General features: G+C 51.1%; 8 protein-coding genes across 8 annotated transcripts; 3 read left to right on the plus strand and 5 right to left on the minus strand.

The window, feature by feature from the left end:
• Nucleotides 1-326: 326 nt before the first annotated feature.
• Nucleotides 327-1,414, plus strand: CC1G_08775 (hypothetical protein; the record flags this gene model as incomplete). The annotated part of the gene is made up of 4 exons (XM_001829568.2): nt 327-493; nt 575-694; nt 750-883; nt 941-1,414. Exons 1-4 carry the CDS (start codon nt 406-408, stop codon nt 1,412-1,414), a joined length of 816 nt encoding a protein of 271 aa, XP_001829620.2. The 5' UTR covers nt 327-405.
• Nucleotides 1,415-3,034: 1,620 nt separating this feature from the next.
• On the plus strand, nt 3,035-4,943 carry CC1G_08776 (hypothetical protein; the record flags this gene model as incomplete). Its single annotated transcript, XM_001829569.2, has 12 exons — nt 3,035-3,193; nt 3,244-3,325; nt 3,378-3,581; nt 3,643-3,705; nt 3,764-3,774; nt 3,832-3,867; nt 3,917-3,979; nt 4,196-4,384; nt 4,442-4,541; nt 4,593-4,709; nt 4,737-4,757; nt 4,813-4,943. 12 exons carry the CDS (start codon nt 3,035-3,037, stop codon nt 4,941-4,943), a joined length of 1,176 nt encoding a protein of 391 aa, XP_001829621.2.
• A 38-nt stretch (nt 4,944-4,981) lies between these two features.
• Nucleotides 4,982-6,341, minus strand: CC1G_08777 (taurine catabolism dioxygenase TauD; the record flags this gene model as incomplete). Its single annotated transcript, XM_001829570.2, has 4 exons — nt 6,069-6,341; nt 5,545-6,016; nt 5,206-5,490; nt 4,982-5,147 (listed from the first exon to the last, which is right to left on the minus strand). Exons 1-4 carry the CDS (start codon nt 6,322-6,324, stop codon nt 4,982-4,984), a joined length of 1,179 nt encoding a protein of 392 aa, XP_001829622.1. The 5' UTR covers nt 6,325-6,341.
• A 1,964-nt stretch (nt 6,342-8,305) lies between these two features.
• CC1G_08779 (hypothetical protein) lies at nt 8,306-10,003 on the plus strand (the record flags this gene model as incomplete). The annotated part of the gene is made up of 5 exons (XM_001829572.2): nt 8,306-8,608; nt 8,660-9,140; nt 9,297-9,419; nt 9,479-9,656; nt 9,808-10,003. 5 exons carry the CDS (start codon nt 8,306-8,308, stop codon nt 10,001-10,003), a joined length of 1,281 nt encoding a protein of 426 aa, XP_001829624.2.
• Nucleotides 10,004-10,207: 204 nt separating this feature from the next.
• On the minus strand, nt 10,208-11,913 carry CC1G_08780 (hypothetical protein; the record flags this gene model as incomplete). The annotated part of the gene is made up of 4 exons (XM_001829573.2): nt 10,208-10,789; nt 10,845-11,582; nt 11,631-11,738; nt 11,794-11,913. The coding sequence occupies 4 exons, from the start codon at nt 11,911-11,913 to the stop codon at nt 10,208-10,210; spliced, it is 1,548 nt and encodes a 515-aa protein (XP_001829625.2).
• A 598-nt stretch (nt 11,914-12,511) lies between these two features.
• CC1G_08781 (hypothetical protein) lies at nt 12,512-13,480 on the minus strand (the record flags this gene model as incomplete). The annotated part of the gene is made up of 5 exons (XM_001829574.2): nt 12,512-12,584; nt 12,644-12,848; nt 12,902-13,131; nt 13,199-13,328; nt 13,390-13,480. 5 exons carry the CDS (start codon nt 13,478-13,480, stop codon nt 12,512-12,514), a joined length of 729 nt encoding a protein of 242 aa, XP_001829626.2.
• A 469-nt stretch (nt 13,481-13,949) lies between these two features.
• CC1G_08782 (hypothetical protein) lies at nt 13,950-14,825 on the minus strand (the record flags this gene model as incomplete). The annotated part of the gene is made up of 3 exons (XM_001829575.2): nt 13,950-14,203; nt 14,259-14,644; nt 14,719-14,825. 3 exons carry the CDS (start codon nt 14,823-14,825, stop codon nt 13,950-13,952), a joined length of 747 nt encoding a protein of 248 aa, XP_001829627.2.
• Nucleotides 14,826-16,797: 1,972 nt separating this feature from the next.
• On the minus strand, nt 16,798-18,528 carry CC1G_08783 (cholinephosphotransferase; the record flags this gene model as incomplete). The annotated part of the gene is made up of 9 exons (XM_001829576.1): nt 16,798-16,993; nt 17,060-17,389; nt 17,438-17,579; nt 17,632-17,833; nt 17,886-17,908; nt 17,959-18,014; nt 18,063-18,110; nt 18,162-18,280; nt 18,331-18,528. 9 exons carry the CDS (start codon nt 18,526-18,528, stop codon nt 16,798-16,800), a joined length of 1,314 nt encoding a protein of 437 aa, XP_001829628.1.
• Nucleotides 18,529-18,843: the final 315 nt, after the last annotated feature.

Consider the following 18,843-nt stretch of genomic DNA (forward strand, 5'->3'; position numbering starts at 1 on the left):
GAATCTCTCCATTGCTCTGCTTCCTTTTTAGCAACGAGATGTCCAGCCAGAAAAACTTTCGCTTCAGAATTAGCGCTCGGGACAAGATTATTTGCCAATGTTTGAGACACAAGGCAACGGGTGTGGATTTGATGGCCGAATCTCGGAATCCCACCATCATTTGATGTCAGACGTCGTAACAGCTTCCTGGCGCTTGCCTGGTTTCCAATTTCTTTTCTCGCACTCACCGCCATCCTCTGCATTCCGCTTTGACTTTGGTAAGTCTTTACCTTGAAGTCCTGCACTTAGACGCTGGAATTTAGAGAATCTATGGTAGAAACCTGAAACTGGCTGCGTTATCAGATTAGGCGGCGTTGCGATAACCGCTGAGCATAACGGCTCCCACAGCGACCAACACATGCCACGATGTCCGAGCGAAACACCCCAACGACGACGAAGATGGCAACAGAGCGATTGGAAATAGAAGACGAAGAGGACAGACAAAGGCGTCTACGTGAGTCGCGAGCGTTTCGCTGCAACATTCATCGTCTTGTCCTTACATTCCTCCTGACAACCTTGTCCTTTTTTTTTTCAGAGTCTGTCTTTGAACGCTTGAATACTTTTAACCCCAACTCTGCGCAAAAAGACGTGTCTGGATTGCCCAAGTTTGACTTTGGAGACCGTACAACCTTTGAAATCAAGCCCAATACGGAATGTACGTCGAGTTTTGAATTTGGAGCCAACTAGCGGTTTTCTTATGAACTTGACAGTGCTCTCTCGAATTCAATCCTTTCTCCCACAACTCCAGGCATCGAACGAAGCTCTTTTGAAACGAGCAGAGATGGACCCTGCCAGCGTCGACATCGAGCATATCACAGAGGGAACAGACAAGGTCATTCAGATGGTGCGTCGCCCAATTGCTGTGGATCTCAGTGCTACGGCTAACCTCTTCCGCCTCTAGGATCTTGGTCTTGGTCTTTTCGAGCAAAGGAATGCCAAACGACCCTTTGACCACGACGAAGACACCACTATGTCCGATTCCTCCTCGTCCTCCTCGTCCCTCCATTCAGCATCCTCAAACTCTTCATCTTCCTCTGCATCTTCATCTTCGTCATCCTCCTCCGACTCCACCTCAGATTCCAACATGGAAGACGACGACTACTCTGACGAAGCGGAGCACGCCAAATTCCGAGAACGCTACAACCAAATGCTTCTCGCTCGGGAACAGGAGCAAGAGGCTGATTGGGATTCAGACGCCTCGTCAGAGATCATTACTTGCTTTGTACCAGACCGACCTGTTCGACCACTACCTAAGCGTTTCTTGAAAAAGAGTTGCTCCCCATCCCAATCGAATTCTGCCACACCAACGCCTTCCGCGCCCCGACCCTCCATCGTCGTTTTGGATGAACAAGAGAACGATTCCGGAGAGAAATGAACTGTGTTTTTCCCCTGCAGCATTGGACACCACCGCGTTATCATGACCTTCCTTCCGACGCCACTACATTATCAACTTCGATTCTCCTGTTTTGTTTCTTGTTCCCGTGTTCTCCATCCTACATACCGTATTACGCGACCCCTTCTCGATGTTCCCGTTCATCGCTTTCGCAAACCTCCACTCAGTTACGGTACATCTCTTTAGTTTTAACTATTTTACGCGATTTTTTTCTTCCATTTCCATTGGCAGGTGATCTATTGTCTACCAGTGGAAAGCCTTTTTTCTTGCATTTTTTCGGCGCAGTTCCTCACGTGAAAGCGGATTGAGAAAGTAAGACGTTGATCAGCTGGACTATTTCGGGAGGCGCCCGTCAGACGCGCTCACTCTTTTGGAGGTTGGCGTTCCAGTGCAGTGCGCAGTGCACGGCTGTTGGGATCCCATGCGCTCATGGGTCTCCGTGCTTCGTGATTGACAGTGAGTTGTATTTCGAAACCTTGACTGTCAGTGATTGTCACTGAGAGTATCCCGCCTGGACTAGAGGGAGCGTTTTGACAAAGGGTAATGAGCGCATCATTGCTAGATTGAACCTGAGGAGCACAAATTAAAAAGGGTTTGATATAAACAACCCAGTGTTGCCAATCGCTGAACGCTTTGTCCAGGGACCGGCCTCTGGGTCGCTCTTCTTCAACGGTACTGCGAAACGGCCTTCCCTTGACCATTCTTCCTTCTCAAGTCCCTCGGGAATTGCTCTGAACGCGACTATTCAAATGCACAGGCCCCGCCTCTCGAATTGAGGGTCGGGCTCTGATCATAACTGACGCACACACATGCACACAGAGCCCAACTTCGCTGCGCCCAGCTCTGTACCACGAACGGAATGAATTCCGCCTCACTCTCCCCGTGCTCACATATGACTTGGACGAGCGCCGACTGACCCAAAGATACTCGCTGGCGGGCGCTTAACTCGGCATCAATCGCAGAGCAGTCGGACTCTTAAGGTTAGGTCCTCGCTACCATATACCCTCTCGTGTGAGTGGTCAGTCATGTCCAGTCCTGGATATGAAGACAGTACCAACATCCTTGGAAGAGCGGTCGGGACGTGTACAGCTGGGCTTGGTCGCCATTGATTGATGGGTCATCTTCACCACGAGTCTTTCATTATCTCCCATCCGTAAACATTGGCAGCCTTCCAGCGCCCAAGCGCCTGCAACGGTCAAACATCTGCTATAAATGTCGAAGGTGAGTGATCTGCGGCGCTCTTTCGTGCTTCTTACCCTTCTGATCGGAATCCAAAGTGTATAGGACAAAAGCTAGACGAACACGAGTTGGTCGTAACGCACCCACTTTTGATATCTTAAGGGGGAAACTAACCTGTGTATCTTATCTATATCTCGTCTCTGCCGACATTGGGTGACTACTGGACGTCTTCTAGAAGGCCACTCGTGTCCACCTGATGGTCATTCCACCTCGACTACTGCGCCCATAGTGATTAATTACCCGGGTATATCGCCCTCAGCTCGCCCACAGGAAGTCGATACAAAAGGCGCCTCTAGATTCCGTCCGGTACATCAACACCTCCCTTTGTTACCGACCACTCTCTCTGACACTCTCATTGTTAGCATGCCTCGAAATTACGACGAAGACGAATACAACGAGCAGGAGGAGGAAGAGCAGCAAGAGGAAGAACAGGAAGGAGAAGAGGAAGAAGAAGAGGAACAGCAGGAAGAGGAAGAAAGCTGGCGCCCTTCAGCATGTACAGGCAACAAGAAAGCCGTTCTCGTAAGCTGACACTTCCGCCCTCTATTCCTGTGCACCAACCATTTTCTTAGGTTGGAATCAACTATTTCGGCGAGGAGGGCGAGCTCAGAGGATGCATCAACGATGCCATGAATCTCAAGAACTTCCTTTTGGGTATGCTTATTCACTTTTTAATGACCTGGGTGATTTGCCTAACTGTTCCAAGAGCGAGGCTTCGAGGAAGAGAACATCCGGGTCTTGACCGATGATCAAGAGGACGACGATTCCCGACCTACCAAGGCCAATATAGTAGGTGTATCACGTCTCGTCCCGTTCTCCATCCCTGCTTACGACGCTTTCGAACGTCAGATTGAGAATCTGAAATGGCTCGTTGAAGACCCACAGCCTGACGATTCGCTCTTCTTCTCGTGTAAGTTCATTTGCCTGCGTAGGGACTGACTTGGAGCCCCTTTAATTAACCAACCGTCAAGTTTCTGGTCACGGCGCATCGGTTGAAGACGAAGAAGGTGATGAGCATGACGGAAATGATGAAAGTGAGTAGACTAATGTCCTACTGGTCCAACCTAGTCATTGACGAGCATGACCTTTTAGCTATCTGTCCTGTTCGTACCAGCACTCACTCGCTCAGTCTCTCCTCTCACATTGTATTCTTTTGAAAGTGTGACCACGAGGAGAATGGTTTTATCAAAGACGATGTAGGCCTCTGTCCACGCGATCTGTGCCCATAGCTGACATTGAGTCAAGGAACTCCACGCTCTCCTGGTTCCTCCTCTTCCCATAGGATGCCGTCTGACCGTTATCTTCGATGTAAGTGCAAGGTATTTTGTTTCTCTCGCAAAGAGAGCACTCACCAGAATCGTTAGTGCTGCCATTCTGGCTCCGGAATTGGTGAGCACGCCTCTTCCCTTCTAAACAAAGAGATCTGAACTTGGCCTGCCCATCCTAGACCTTCCCTTCATGGCAAGTCTCATTCCCTCTGATTTATCATAAAATTCTTTATCCTGACTCCTCTGCTGTGTGCAGTACGATGATCACGGGAACATCAAGCAACACAGCAAGGAAGAACATCTCAAGAACATCGCACATCACGTCGAAAAGGAAGACGTCGATGCCCTCCTGAAGGCCGCACAGAGCTTGAAGCTCGCAGAAAGCGGCCTCTCCGAAGAAATTCAGAAGCGTGACATGGAGAAAAAGCAGAGCCCCGCCGATGTTGTGAGTGAATTTACTGTGTCTCAGAATGGGTCCCTCGATTGACGGAACGGCGGTTAGATTTTCCTGAGCGGGTGCCAGGACGAGCAAACCAGCACGGACGACGTTGTCGACGGAAAGGCGACAGGCGCCCTCAGTCATGCCATGATCAAGGTTCTGAGTACGTCCTGGCCCTCGTCATGCTGAATTGCTATTGAGCGCTACGCCGCAGAGGAAAATCCCAACCCGACCTACCAGGAACTCTTGTTGTCGATCCGAGAAATCATGGTGGACGAATATGCTCAGAAGCCCCAGGCAAGTCCTTCGCTCCCTCCCTCCATTGCGATCAGTCGGTAACGTTAATGCGTACATGCAGCTCTCAAGCTCTCACCCAATGGTTCGTCTCGACCCTCACCCATCTGTAGTTGCCTTACTAACTGGAATCTCGCTAGGATATCTCGGCAGAATTCAACATCTAGAGCGCATCAACGAATTGGATTTCTCAAGTGTTCTCGCAAAGATCAAGGCCTCGATTTTCGTACAAGCTCGTATCAGAACCGACTGGATGTATCATCGAAGTTAGTGAGAGAATTGACGTGTATATCATGCCCCACGTGCCGGTTAATTGAGACCCTTGCCTCGAACGGCCTCCCGTACCACAGGCTCCAATGCAAATGTACGATCTTCTGGTCGAACCGAGAATGTCTTTCGCCACAGCGGCTTAAGTTCCTCCGGAAGTTCCCATGCTAGCTCTTCATTTCTAAGCCAAAGGCGAAGCAAGTGTCGTCTGTAACGGATATTCAAGTATTAACACCGGGTCAAAAAACGTAAGTCTCAGGACGTACTTCTGAGTTTCGTCGTCGGTAAATCCATCTCTGGCGTGGAAGACAGCGAGGTTGTTTATGTATTGGATATCACCCTTCTGGAAATTCAGCCCTAGCGAATATTTCTCGCCTAGATAGTGTAAGGCGTCAAGAGCCTCTGCTTGCGCTTCGGTTATCGGAGGGATGTTGGCTGAGCGGGGCAATCCTTGGAAGCCAGTGAAGTAGCGACGGGCGTACTGGAGGATGAGGCGGTTGTTCAAGTAGTAGAGTAGTGGTCGTGAGGTGTAGGGCGGGTTTTGGCCAAACCTGCGAACGAAAGAGTTAGAGGTTGTTACGAGGTAAGACAGGCCTGTCGCTCACTCATCGAGATCCCAAGGCTCGGCCAACGTCTTGACAAGGTCAGGCCGTTTCTCTGCCAGTTCGTTGTAGACCCTCCAGCTGCTACTAATCCTCGACGTGCCACCTTCCTTGGCTGTCTCCAGCGCAAACAGAGCGACCACATCGACGCCCTGGTCTGTATGGAAGACCTGCTTGTCTGTGGTATAGGCTGGGCTGCCGATCTTGCTGTTGTCGAACTGCGTGCTGAGGTCTTTGATGTGGGCCAGGACACCGCCATTCTTATCTTGGACACCCAGGACGGGAGAGATATACGAAGAGATGCCAGCGTATAACAATACCAGGTCGGCGATAGGGTAGGACGAGACAGGAATGGTCCTGAGAACGAAGAAGCCACGTCCATTGTAGAGCTCATTGGCAAGGTCGTGAAGGTTGGGGCCTAACGTTGGAAGGGGGAAGTTTCTCGGCGATGCGAGCCCCGTATGCAGACCGGTAGCTGGCCAAATACAATGAGACGCAGCCTTCAATGTTCCTGGGTAGAGACTGACCTTTGAAGGACTGGACCGCATCGTCCAGCTCCTTCAGCTCCGCCTCAGAGAGCTGGTAGACCCATTGCGACTCGTCAGTCCAGTCCTTCCCCTCCCAGGCAAGTGGCGACCGGAGCTTTGAAGGAAAGCCCTGTGGAAGAGGGGTACTGGGCAACGACGGGTCTTCGGCAAGCCTTCGGGCAGTTCGCGCCTCCCATTTAGAGCGGTCTGGGTGGTAAGCGATATCTGGTTGGCCTGGCGGTCCAGAGGTAGCCATGGCTCCTAGGCAGGATTACAGAAAGCGCCAGGTGCGCTCGATAGCAGCATGGTGGGAGCAATGAAAGGCTTTATCAGCTTCGAATGATGATGCAATCGAGTTTCTTCCTTGCGAAATCCGGGCGGTAGAGTGGATTCCTGCCCCCTGAAAGAACCGCGTCTATGATTACGCATCGTCTTAGGGTCCAACTCAAGCTCGCTAGGTCCCAACAGCGGCGCGCCAATGAGCCTGATGTGTCGCCTTTTGGATAGACCGCGTGAGCTTGTTAAATAATGTCAGACTATGCCATTCAAACGTCCCTGAGCTGCCTGCCCGTGAAATGGCCTACCGCATCTGAGAGGGAACGACGGTATTGACAGGGTCAAGCTGAGGTGAGGACACGGTTCAATTCTGGATCCTGAAATCGCTGGAGGAACGGTTCATGTCTCGTTTCCGATATGGGCGCTTAACACTCTCATTCATGCCTGATTACATATCGAAACCCCGCTGTACTACACTTCTACACCGGCACAGCACGTTCTTTGTTGGCAAACCGATCGACGTTGCTGCCAATTACAGCACAGGCCAAACCATCGTAATGACGAAATACATAGATTTCACAACGGGCCTCATCATAGTGAATGCTCTGTGAATGGAATCTGGCTGATCCAGGGGTGTCGATGGTCCCGAAGGAGGACAAAAAATTGTCATCGTCCGACCACTTGTAGGTGACGTGATGGTAGGTCCTTTTGCGGAAATATACGCCCTTTGAGTAGCCGAAGAATTGGTCTTGCGACTCTCCTCCTTGAAGAGGGAGGTCGGCAAGACGGGTGACAACGACCGATGTCGCGACGTCCGCATCTGTATCATTTGCAATGATATGATCCAGGTGGGCTAGAACAAGGCGAGTGCAGTCCCGAAACACATGTGGTATGGCGAAGGGATGCAGCGACAACGGAGACTGAGGATGCTCCCAATGAGAATCAGCCGATGCCCATAGCGCTGGGTCGTCGAGCGAGCCAAAAACACGTGTGCTTGGCACACACGCGTGCCAAGGTCTCGCGTCGCGTCGACAGGGGACACTAGAATTTCCTGGGATGTACTATGTGCATATGTAGTGATACATTGAGCTTTGCTCAAGACGAATCTTAATCCCTTCATCTTCCCCGTGCGTACTTCCCACAACCATTCCTAACTCGAGCCCAATGGGTGGTAGGTCTTCTAAACGGCCCTCGTGGTTGGATTCTGGAAGCAACATCACAGTTCGCGAATCGCCAGTGATCACGGCGCTAAGAGCCCTGTCCCCGTTCGTTGCGTTTGGTCGCAGTCTTGACGCGCAACTAAGGCTGTCCATGAGTCAGCCCTACTCACGAGTACTTGCAAGTAGACCCGTGGGAATACTTGTGAGTATCCTGACTCGCGGATCCGAGTCACCCGTGCCAAAATACTCATGCGAGTCCGAGTTTGGGATTTTGGCCCATGAGTACTTGTAAAAAGGCCTTAAACAAGGCTTTACAGCCCTCTAGTGCTGTATATCTGCTTTAAGTAGGGTCTATCCATGAAAGGAACACTAAACAAAGGTATATTGATAGAGATACCACAGATTAAAAGCATACAAACCCTTGTGAGTATTTGACTCGTGGATCCGAGTCACTCGTGCCAAGAAACTCATGTGAGTCCGAGTTTGGCTTTTGGTACTGTGAGTACTTGCCTTGCGGCTCCAAGTCAACTCGCAAGTTGACTCGTGGACAGCCTTACGCGCAACGAAGGTGTGGCTCAGGGTGATGATATGAAATCTGAAAGTACCGTCACAGAGAGCGACTAACACGAGCTGTTTGTGAACATGTAGGCAGCAGCAAGGTAACAATGCTGTTACGGCGTGGAGTACGCTTCTGCAAGTCAGATGAATACATTGGAGGGCTGGGTGCTAACTCGACACTTTCTTTCGCTGTCTGTTTCCGTCCTCTATCGTCACTCTATCGCTTCTTTGAATCCATTGCCAATGTCTAACAAATCCACTCATCCCGTTCCCGAACCCACTGACATCGCGGGTCCATTGCCCCGGTCGACTCACCCAATGCTCACCCGTTCTCGGCGGAAGAAACTGGACGAATGCGTTCGGAAAGCCGTCAACCTACTTATAGATCTTGTTAAGGAGGTTGTTATCGAAGACTCAGACAAGCCCGATGACCCTTCAGCTGCGATTGCGGCTGAGGATACAGCGGACGATGAACCAGTCTTCGAAGTTATGGAGGAGTGGGCAGTGAGGGCAGTGAGCCGTTATAAGTATACTCTGGGGGACAAGGTCGGTCTCCAATTGTTCATAGATTGTTTCTTTCTTATACATGTTGGGCAGGTGACCTCGTTCTCCTCTGTAACTCAGGAGACCATAAAGAAACTGGGCGTTGACACAACCTGCATTGGGGAGCTGGACGCAGATTTCATCGACAAGCTTCAAGAAGGGGCCTCCATTGAAGTCGTATCCGTGGAAGACAGTGCCCTCGACTCGGGCCATTCAGAACGTGGCCCCAACAAGCATCCGGTTGAAGCCAATGATGCCAATCCCAATGCGCTCGCCGCTCCGCCAGTCAAGGGCCCAACCCGAAAGCGTCGCCGCACATCTAGTACCGAGGAGGCCGCTCACCTGCAGGCAGCTGAACCTGAGGCTGCACCAGTCCCTTGCAATGGTCATAGGCCAGACGCCAGCCCTGTTCCTTCTGACGAGTCTGGATCATCCTCGGGTCCTCCCCGAGGGTCCTTTCGACGTCGAGTGGGATCGTATGCAAAATATCGTCTGTGGCCACCTCGATTGGATCTCAACCCGTGTAGGCATGAAGGTCCGTGGTCATTCTGGGTACTTCTCCGCTCACTGACCAATGTCAGCTTATAGTCTGAGGCTCAAGCGCGGTCATCGATTGACCATCTACTCTTCCCGGCTGCTCAATTATGCAAACACTTTGGACATGACACTTTTGTCCTCATGGAGCTTGTAGTCGCCACTAAACCTAAGGATCAGAACACCAAGGACGAGCTGAGCCCAGTTGGAATTCAAGGTACTGACGGGAAACATCATTATTTTACGGGTAGGGTTGACTACGTGACTGTTGGAGGGGTTGGTGAGTGTTGCGCTCATTGAATGAAACTGAAGTGCTGACCGTTTCTATGTACGGTGTAGGGGGTGTCAATCAGGAAGATTTGCAGGCGGTATCCACTTTTTCCGCTCTTCAAGGCCTCCTCTTCAAGGAACTGAAACGTGGTGCATGCCGCATGTGTATATTTGAATCCAAACGTCGAAAAGGTGTTAAAGGCCTTCTAAATCACCTACCCCAGGTTAAGGTCGAGACTCTTGCCAGGTATGTATAGCTGCCTCACAGAAATAGCTGACCTCAAGTGCGCTGACACGTTCTCTATGGTCTAGTATGAAAGTCGCAGAGTCAGTCATAAATTATCAATGTGTTCCGGGATTGTGACTGACATACGTGTTTCGGAACGGGGAATCTTTAGGGTTGGGCAAATGCCTTTTGTTTTGTCAGATGGTGATAACTATGTGTGTGGATTGGTTGTTGGAGTTAAGGAGGGCGGATACAAGTGCTATCACACAGCCAGTTATAACATACTAGCCAAGGACACTAACAAAGCCGATCCCGTTCGGGTGAAGACCATTGTCAAGGTGCTCTCACTGTTGGTCAGTACCATGTAGTATTACTTCTGCAATTCTGCGGGAATTGCTAACGGACATTTCAGAATATTGTCGAGCCATATACCCTTGAAAAAGTCTTTGCAACATCGCTGCAGTCACAAAATTAGATCTATCTATGTATCCAATCCCTAATGCAGGCGGCAGGTCGCAGACCCAGAGTCTACCCCGTAATGATAATATATTTGGCGAAATATGGCTGTTACATCACACTTGGGAACCCGTCGACATGCTGCCAATGACGCTACAAGCCAGGCCATCGTAACGACGGAATGTATAGATTAGGCCACGAGCCCCGTCATAGTGAATACACCTTGGATTGAATATGGCTGATCGCCGAACAGTCCCGACGGAGCACACCAAAGGCTCATCGTCCGGCCAATTGTAGGTGAGGTGGTGGTAGGCCCCGCTGTAATGATTATAATAGGCCCCCTTTGAGTAGCCAAAAGAATAGTCTTCCGCAATTGCGCTGCGAAGTGGCGCTTCTGCAAGGCGGGTGGTGGTGACTGATGTTTTGATGTCGGCCTCTGGGTCGTTTGGTATGCTGATCCCAACAATATGATCCCGGCAGGCCAGAACGAAGCGAGTGTAGTCCCGCACAATGTACGGCGTGATAAAAGGGTGAAGGCATCGTGAGCACTGTGGGTGTTCCCATTGAGGGTCGACCCAAAGGCGAAACGCTGGGTCCTCGTGCAAGGTAGTGGAGGAACATGTTCGTCCCCAGTCCCGGATACTCACTGACATGTTGTACATAACGAAAATCCTCTTTGACGGGAGGAGAAATAATTTCTGTTGGGCGGAATATAGGTGATGAGCTTTGTATAGCTAGAGAGGCTAGACCCACCTCAATCGCCGTGCCACGGGGGATGAATGTCCGGGAGAGTGGCTTGTCGTCCTCGACCTTTGTCCAATCGACAATAGCGATGAAGTTGTCGCGTCCATCGATCACATAGGCGACATGCTCTGCAAAGATGGAACAGTGTCGGATGTTAACGTGGGGATGTTCGGTGATGGATTGGAGAAGTGCTGTCGAGTAGCCGGTTAACACCCCCTGCTCGAGCTGGGATGTTATCTCCCAGATCTCAACGACACCGGGATCGTTTCTAGGCTGCCGTGTGACTGCCAGGCGAAAGCTGGTTGGAAAGCTGTTCCTTCTCACGTCTGGATCTCGTGAAAGGTGGAAGTCGAGGGCCACGTATGTGTCTACGTTTGCCTCTCCTGAGAACGGCGAAGGTGCAAGGACGCGCATACCCATTTCTGGTCGACATGGGTCGCCGTACAAGATGGTCCCATCCGGAGCACCATAGAGGTAGTGACCATTGTGAAGGGGAAGAAGATGGTCAATGAGACGAGGGTCGAACGTGCGGTCAAATGCATATGTGGCGACTGTAATTGACTCGCCGGTCGTGTTCCCTAACACAGACCACCAGCTCGTGACATGGTTCTCGAGATCGTCCGAAGAGCAGTGCTCCAATGGCTTTGGGAGGAAGTAGGGTTGGGCAAAAGTGGTTTTGTGGTACTTCAAGAAGAGATTGTACCAGACATGACGTTCTTTTGACAGAGAATACAACGAGCGACAGCACTGTTTACATTAGCCTAGGGAAGTTTGGAACGGAAATCGCTAACGTACCTGACGGAGCGCCAGAACATCGCGCCACTCCAGGTGCTTCAGAATTTCGGTAAGTGTTTCGTTTGGGAGACTTGTGAATTGGGGGCGTTGCCTGCGACTAGGGCTTGCCTGTAACAATACGGCACGATAAGTGTCGAAGTTCACAGTAAAGCAAAGTACTGACCTTTATCCGCAATCCCGAAAATACACCCCTGTATCCACAACTCGCAAGTTGCGGTAGGACTTCACAGGCCAGTACAGCGAGCGCTTCAGTCAAATCAGGCTTCACCGGAAGGGACTTCATGAGGAGACCGGATTTCGAACCACGTAGTTGAGAACCAACCTCCGCCTGAGCAGAATCCCATCAGTGCAATCACCAAAACACGTGTGCTTGGCAAACACGCACGCCAAGCTCTCGCCGCGTCGCGTGGACAGGGGATCTGGAATATTGAGGTATGCCCAAACGTAAGGCTATATACTGCTCAGCTCAAATAAAACTGTGCACAATCCAACTACAGTGGGGTCAGTGCCTCCTCGCTCACGAAAGACGAGGTGGCGCGGTTGAGTTTCGTCATACTAAACTGTTCCCTCTTAACTTCGACCCAACCCTCAAAGAAGGGCCGGATAACGTCGTCATCTGTCCAGTCGTATTCACCCTATTGAGCCTTTCAAGTAGAAGTCCATACGATAGCCAAACAGGGAAATACCCGGCCGCGTTCGAGTGTGACGAACGCTCAGCTGGTCTGAGCGCTTAATGCACTTAAATAAGTCCGAAGGAGCTCAATTGAGTGTTGTTCAGTTCGTGTACAGCTGTTAAGTCCCGCGGACCAGTAAACGTTGTCTACGTATTGACGTACTCGTACAGGAATGGGTCTGTTAGGTACCGGGCTATGCATCCACCTCTAAGCCACATCCTTATGTGCGCCGTGGCCCTCCGGTGTAGGATGGTGGATGTGGTTGTATGCTGGCGGAGGACTAAACATACCATTCATTTATCAGCCTTCCTTCGAATACTTCATGTGAGTCGGACTTACCCTTCGTCCCCAAAGTCATCAAAGGGTCTAGCGACCCTGACTTCGTGCTCGGCCAACAACACCGGATCCCAATCGAACTCATTCACGGACGCCCACCACACACTCACTTCCTCGCCTTTCCGCGTTCTACCAGTTTGGAATTGTTTCTCCAGGAGGCGACGTGTTTTAACGCTATAGAAGAGGAACCAAGCGAAGAAGAGAAAGCCTGGACAAGTTGAGTTTCAACTGGCGCGATATTGGTGGTGAAGAAATACTTACAAAACCACGCGAGGAGTACACTAAGGACTCCAAGGATCGAAACGCCTGACTTTACTGCGCCTGCTTGAGAAGACTTCCAACTCCTCTTGCACAACGAATTGTTGCACGGATCTTTGACAAAGGTGAAGACGGCCGAAGCAATCCAAAACAAAGTGAGTCCTGCAGCCCATGGAAGTTCCACTGCGAGTTTGGTGATGAATGGGGATCGCATCGTCATGTGGAGGGCGAGGCTACAGAAGTAGGGATTCGTTGATTAACTCGAGCTGCGATGTTGAACAGCGTAGGCGATGTCCGCACCTGATAAGCGAGGCCAGCAGTGTCACGATACTCCCTGCGAATGGGACGATGATGTACGCTGGCCATCCTCTGGTACGCGTCATAGCACCTGTGGCTATTATAGTTACACCTGCGACCAAGCTAATTATACCTGGGAGGAAAGATAGAAATCAGCACCTCAAGCAGAGGCGAGGGGATACGAAGCGCCTCACCGAGGCAGGTGACCTTGTCCGTATTCAGGAAGATATTCGGATACGGACTTCGCTGGATGGTTCGTCGTTTACGATTTCTGGAAGGAGCCATCGACGTCGCCGGGGAAGCTTAAAGGTGGGGGTAGGGGGAAGAGTTTGTGGGCGAAGAATAGGGAAGAGCAGGGACCTTAAGCACGCTCTCTTGACAGGAAACCCGGAGGCTGGCGCGGTGTTTCAACTTGCGTGCCTTGATTCCTCTGCTTGTCCTATCCCGGTGGTGTGCGGAACACGACGCGGTCTATTAATAGATATCCTCAGCTTCCTCCGTTTCGACCAAGTTTCGACGGTGGTAGTACCAGGAGGGTGGAGGCGGGCAGGTCTTCACCTATCACATTTTCTGCACGCCGACACATTATTACACTAGACACTGGAGAGCTGGTACCGAGTAGAGGCTGGGTGGCGGTCTCGAAGGCGGAAGGGTTAGAGCGAGAGGAGATAGACGGATGGTGGAATATGTAAATGTGCGGTACAAGTCTGAACAGAAGGCTCGGGAAGCAGCTACAGCGACTGCCGAGCCCATGCTATGAGGGTATATCACCGTGAGTCCGGAGGATAGAGTGCGTATTAGGTCGTATATGAGATGAAAGTGAGGATGAATTATCGGTGGGAAATGATGCTAGCGGAGAACAGGAGCCTTTAGGTGTCGAAACCGTTCTCGAAGAAGATAGTCGCATTGGACCGAGTTCCAGATCGTCCGAGAACCGTATATGGGGTCGAGTAGTCTTCGATGAAGGCGAGGAAGGGGAAAGAGTTGCAGAATTCAATCCGTTGGTATCTTGCAATGATGCATAAGAAAGCAGCCGGCCACACGAAGCGATATTTTGGCTTACCTGGGGGTACAAATGGATCTGGGGGTCTCCCAGCAACATGAGAGAGAAACCATGCTCTCCGCCGTTTCCTTCTCAGAAACAGCAAACGCACGATAACAAAAGCAGCGACGACGAGAACGACAGATGCGAGCGCTCCTGCGACGACAGGGACTTGTTTAGAGGATCCGTGAACCGCAATGTTTCCGGATAGCGTGATGGTAGTTCGAGCGGTACTAGAAGTAGATGTGGGACGTCGAGTTTGAGAAGATAAAGCGTCTGTGAGAGAGCTTGGGTCGACGATTGATGAGAATGACCCTGGAACTGAGGATGGTTCCGATTTGGCTGATGATGGAAGAGGAGTGTCGATGGGCGAAGGCGTCGTTTGGAGGAAAGTGGACGGGATAGAACTTGACAAGGTGGATCAAAGATAAGTATTTGTGATTAACACGATAGGAAGACACGGCTGTAAACGGTGGCTTACCTTTCCATGACCGAGGGCTCTATGGAGATTTGCGCATGTGTTCCGCCAATAATACCAGCGAGGAGAATAGAATGGCTAAGGCGGAAGACCCATCTCTTCCGCGACATGAGCCAAGCCCCTCTCCGGTACATTGATCAGTGGAAGGCAATCAACCACAGGCTGAGGGGGAAGAACCCAGACCGCTGGGAGCGTCAATATTTGACGGAAGTATGCCCTTGACGCTGATCACTATGCCTTCCGGTTTGAGACTACGAACATGAAAAGGATGATTGCTAAAGTTAGCATTCATTTACTATCTGCGTCAAGAAGTTGTAGAAAGGGACCAATGAAGATGGTAACTTCCATTACAATGTGCGTCACTCACCCCCTGTCACAGGACTTGAACTCGTTCGCAAAACTGCCGCCCCCACCACCTGGGTTGGACTTCTTAAGCAGTCTCGCCCTGTAGGCAGGTTCAGTCGATGCTTTCTGTCTGTCCTTCCTGGTACCTGGAGATATGTCGAGGGACTAATGCAGAGGAGACGCGATCGGCGGGTTGCAGTTGCGCCGGTTACCAGACCACGAGGAGCCGATAACGCATTGCCTTGCTTCGCGAGTTATTCTTGTAACCGGAAGAACCTACACACCGTACCGACACCAAAATATGTTTGGAATAATCGTCGTCGGGCGAGGTGAACGCAATGAACGTGAAAGTACGTTCTCCCAGGATCCCTGTTCGGTGATTTCAGAGTACTGCGGTTGAGGAATGTTGGGGAACTCGTACGCTTTCTTTAAAAGGCTTCTCGTATCGCCTTCAACTCTGGATGGATGAAAGAGGGTACAAGCTTAATTGTGACGACAAGGGACCCTTTCAACGAGTGTTGTGTGACGGGCTCCACACCAATGTGACGTCCAATGTCGAAATGCGGATACCCAGACCACCCAAACAGTCTGTACTCTTCTCCGCCGACGAGCGAGCTGAGTGGGCAGCAGCGCAGTGCAACAGGGCGAGGCGGCAAGGCGAGTGAAGGTCGTAGTGACAAGTGGTCGAAGTCGGACAGGCGAGATGGGAGGGGAATGGAAATGTGGAAGGGACACTCGATGGCCCGGGGTCGATAGTACGATTCCTGGTCTATACAAGGACGCCTTCCCTATCGAAGTTGTTGCCTTGATGAACACCACGATTGGTAAATTTAGACAGAGAAGCGAGAGGAGGGTAGGGAGTGCGGCGGGAAGCGTTGGACCCAGACTTCGGAAGCAGCCACCTCCGGGAACGTTGTATCGTCAACGTCACTGTGGGGGTCACTTGCAACAGCTCCGAGTCCCTCCCAAAAAGAGCTGGCCGTCGTGGGTAGGCGGGAAAGAAAGGGAATCGAATCAACGAGTCGTCGTTCCATTGAGCTTTTGATGTGTGACAATCCAGCAGCACATGTGTGTGTAATACATTGAAAGCAATTGGTGCATGCGTGCGCGCGGAGGAGGGTATGCCGGTCCCTCCGCATACCATAATAGCGTGAGGTGATCCTGAGCCTGAAGAGATGTAGCAGCGCTCAGAATAGACCAGTTAAAAATAACATCGCTTTTGGTTCCGCTAACTATTTCGAGGAGGGCTATTTGGGCCTGGAACCTAGACAATGGCCCGGGACTATGTATGGTATGATTCGTGAATCGTCATGCGGCCGAAATGCTGTGGACATGGCGTCAGGGAATAGTGAAGGGTACCCGAAAATAAACCGAAGGGGATAGGGAGCAAGGCAGCAGAAAAAGAGGGTACTTGGAGGGTACTGATCTGTGTGCTGTGCTGACTGAACGCGAGTACTTCTGGGAGTTTCCAGTGCGAGAACGGAATTTGATGTAGATGACCGTCGATCCCAGCGCACCCGGCTTGGCGCCTATCGACTTCTGTGATTCCTTGTTGAAGAAGGGCTTGGAAGGACTTGCATTGCACCATGCCAGAAGTGGTTAGTATTGGTACTAGTGGGTGTATCGTGTGGTATCGTTAAGGTAAGTAGGTGGTAGTCTAGACGTCGAGGGTCATGAAGATCCGTAAGTATATAGGGTTCGTATGTTAGGCTGATCTATCGGGGTCATAGGGTGAATCTACATCGTCTTCGCGACGCTCTTCCAGTTACCATGCTCATCCTTCTTTCGAACAGTGAAGCACGCGATTCCGAGGAAGTTCGTGATATCGTTGATGACGAGCGTGACGAAGCGAGCGTAGGCCAGGAAAGAGATGATAAGCGTGAACCACACCACGTAGGCGGTATTCCGAGGCGATGTCTGCATGATCGGGGGCCTGGGAAAAGAAAAGGTGCGTCAGTCCAGTCGAAACCACGACCCGCAGCGCGATCCAGCAACTCACCTCCCAAGAAGATGCGGCAAGTTGGCATCAACAGCACCAATCGCGCTCCAAATCCAAATCCAATCGAAGACGGGGAAAGGCGCGGATGTGACGTGGGCAAGGATCATCCGTCCGACTTGATGAGCGAATTGCAGCCCCCAGGCCAAGACAAAGGGGACGAAAGCAGAGGATTTGATGATATACGAGTTGTTGTACTCCGGATGTGAGAGCCACGCGATTTGAATGCCGGCACTGGCGACGAAGGGGAGGAGCAAGACCAATGGGTGGTGCTTTGAACCGGCTCTTGGTCGGCCAGAAGCTGACTTGGCTGCCTGAACGACGTTCAGATAGCTACGAGAGGTGAGTGCTCAGTTTGATTTGAGGACCCCGCAGACTCACCTGTGAACGATGTTCATCCCGAGGCCGGCGGCGCCAAAGACCATGAAAGCTTCATTGAGCGGTAAATTGGGGATGTTCGCGAACCAAGGATGATTTTCGAGGTGAAGAACGGTCCAGATCTTATTCTCCCATACCAGGGGTCCTGAAAACGTCGTTCAGACCACGGTTTTGCTTGCACCAGAGGTGACACTCACCATAGAAGCCAGAAATGAAATAGATGACCACAATGATGATGATGCCCTCTACTGGTCCAGAGAAATACCCGAGGAAAAGAACGCCAGTGTGATATTCTTCCCAGGTGGTCAGGTAGAAGTTGGCCAAGGTTGCCAGTTGCGAAGCCACAGTCCACCACGAGCGTCCGAGTCCAAGAGCGCGACATGCGAGGAGAGTTTCGAGCTGGAAGAGGTTTAAAAACTTGCCGCGTTGTTTGAATGTTGTAACGGCGCACCGTAGTGTTCAAAGCGTCACATCCTGTACACTCACTTAGCATTCCGTCAGCAATACAAGTAGGTTTAACGCACCATGATCGAACAGTTCTCCCAATGGCCCTGCCATACCAGTCCGTCTAGCTTGCTTCCTGGCAGATGGTCAATAACAGGCAGCTTTTTGAGCGAATGGCACTAACCCATCTATAGCGTCCAAACTCTGATAAAGGAAGAGACCAACTCCCCACCTGTCCAAAACGTCAGTCCAGATCGCGACTCGTGTCGAACCTATCACATACGTGAAGTAAACCCAATGTGGCGGCCCTTCAAAACCGTCTCTTTCAACGAGGTATAGTGGGTCATAGTAGATCAATGTCGCGAAGTTAAATACGACAATGCTCAGTCCCAACAGCGTAATCTGGATGCTGTCAGTTTCGTGAATGACAGGGTGCTAGCCTGAAGACTCACCGTGTTCGGGGCGACGTTCAAAGGCCACAATGTTACCAGCCAGTTCCAATATTTATTGAGGACATATCTCGAGAATATGGACCTAGAAACTGCGTCAATCATTTTGTACCAGATCTCTTCGAACATAACGAACTTGTCTACGCCCCGATACTTGTACGCGCGTAAGTTTTCCAGCAAATGCTGTGGTATGTACCCCATTTGTACGGCGTTGTCAGGGTCAGTCCCAGCTCGTCGTTCGGTCTAGTTTGAGCTCGTCGTCGTCGTGGACGGGGAAAGAGACGTGTCGGGCGTTGGATTCGGATTCCAAAAATTGCCGGATTGTTTAGGGATCGGCACGTGAGATGATGTCACCGATTTTTAAAGACCGCAGTGCTGCCGTCAGGAACCCAAATGAGCTCCGACCAAAATCTCGGCATGAAATGTCGTCGATCCTTTGATGCAGTTCCGAAGTCTCCCTTGCTCGGTATGTTCCCGAAACGAAACTGCATAACGCTGTCCTGGGTTTACGCTCAA

Source organism: Coprinopsis cinerea, assembly GCF_000182895.1.
Source record: "Coprinopsis cinerea okayama7#130 chromosome 1 map unlocalized cont3.1, whole genome shotgun sequence".
Taxonomy (NCBI): domain Eukaryota; kingdom Fungi; phylum Basidiomycota; class Agaricomycetes; order Agaricales; family Psathyrellaceae; genus Coprinopsis; species Coprinopsis cinerea.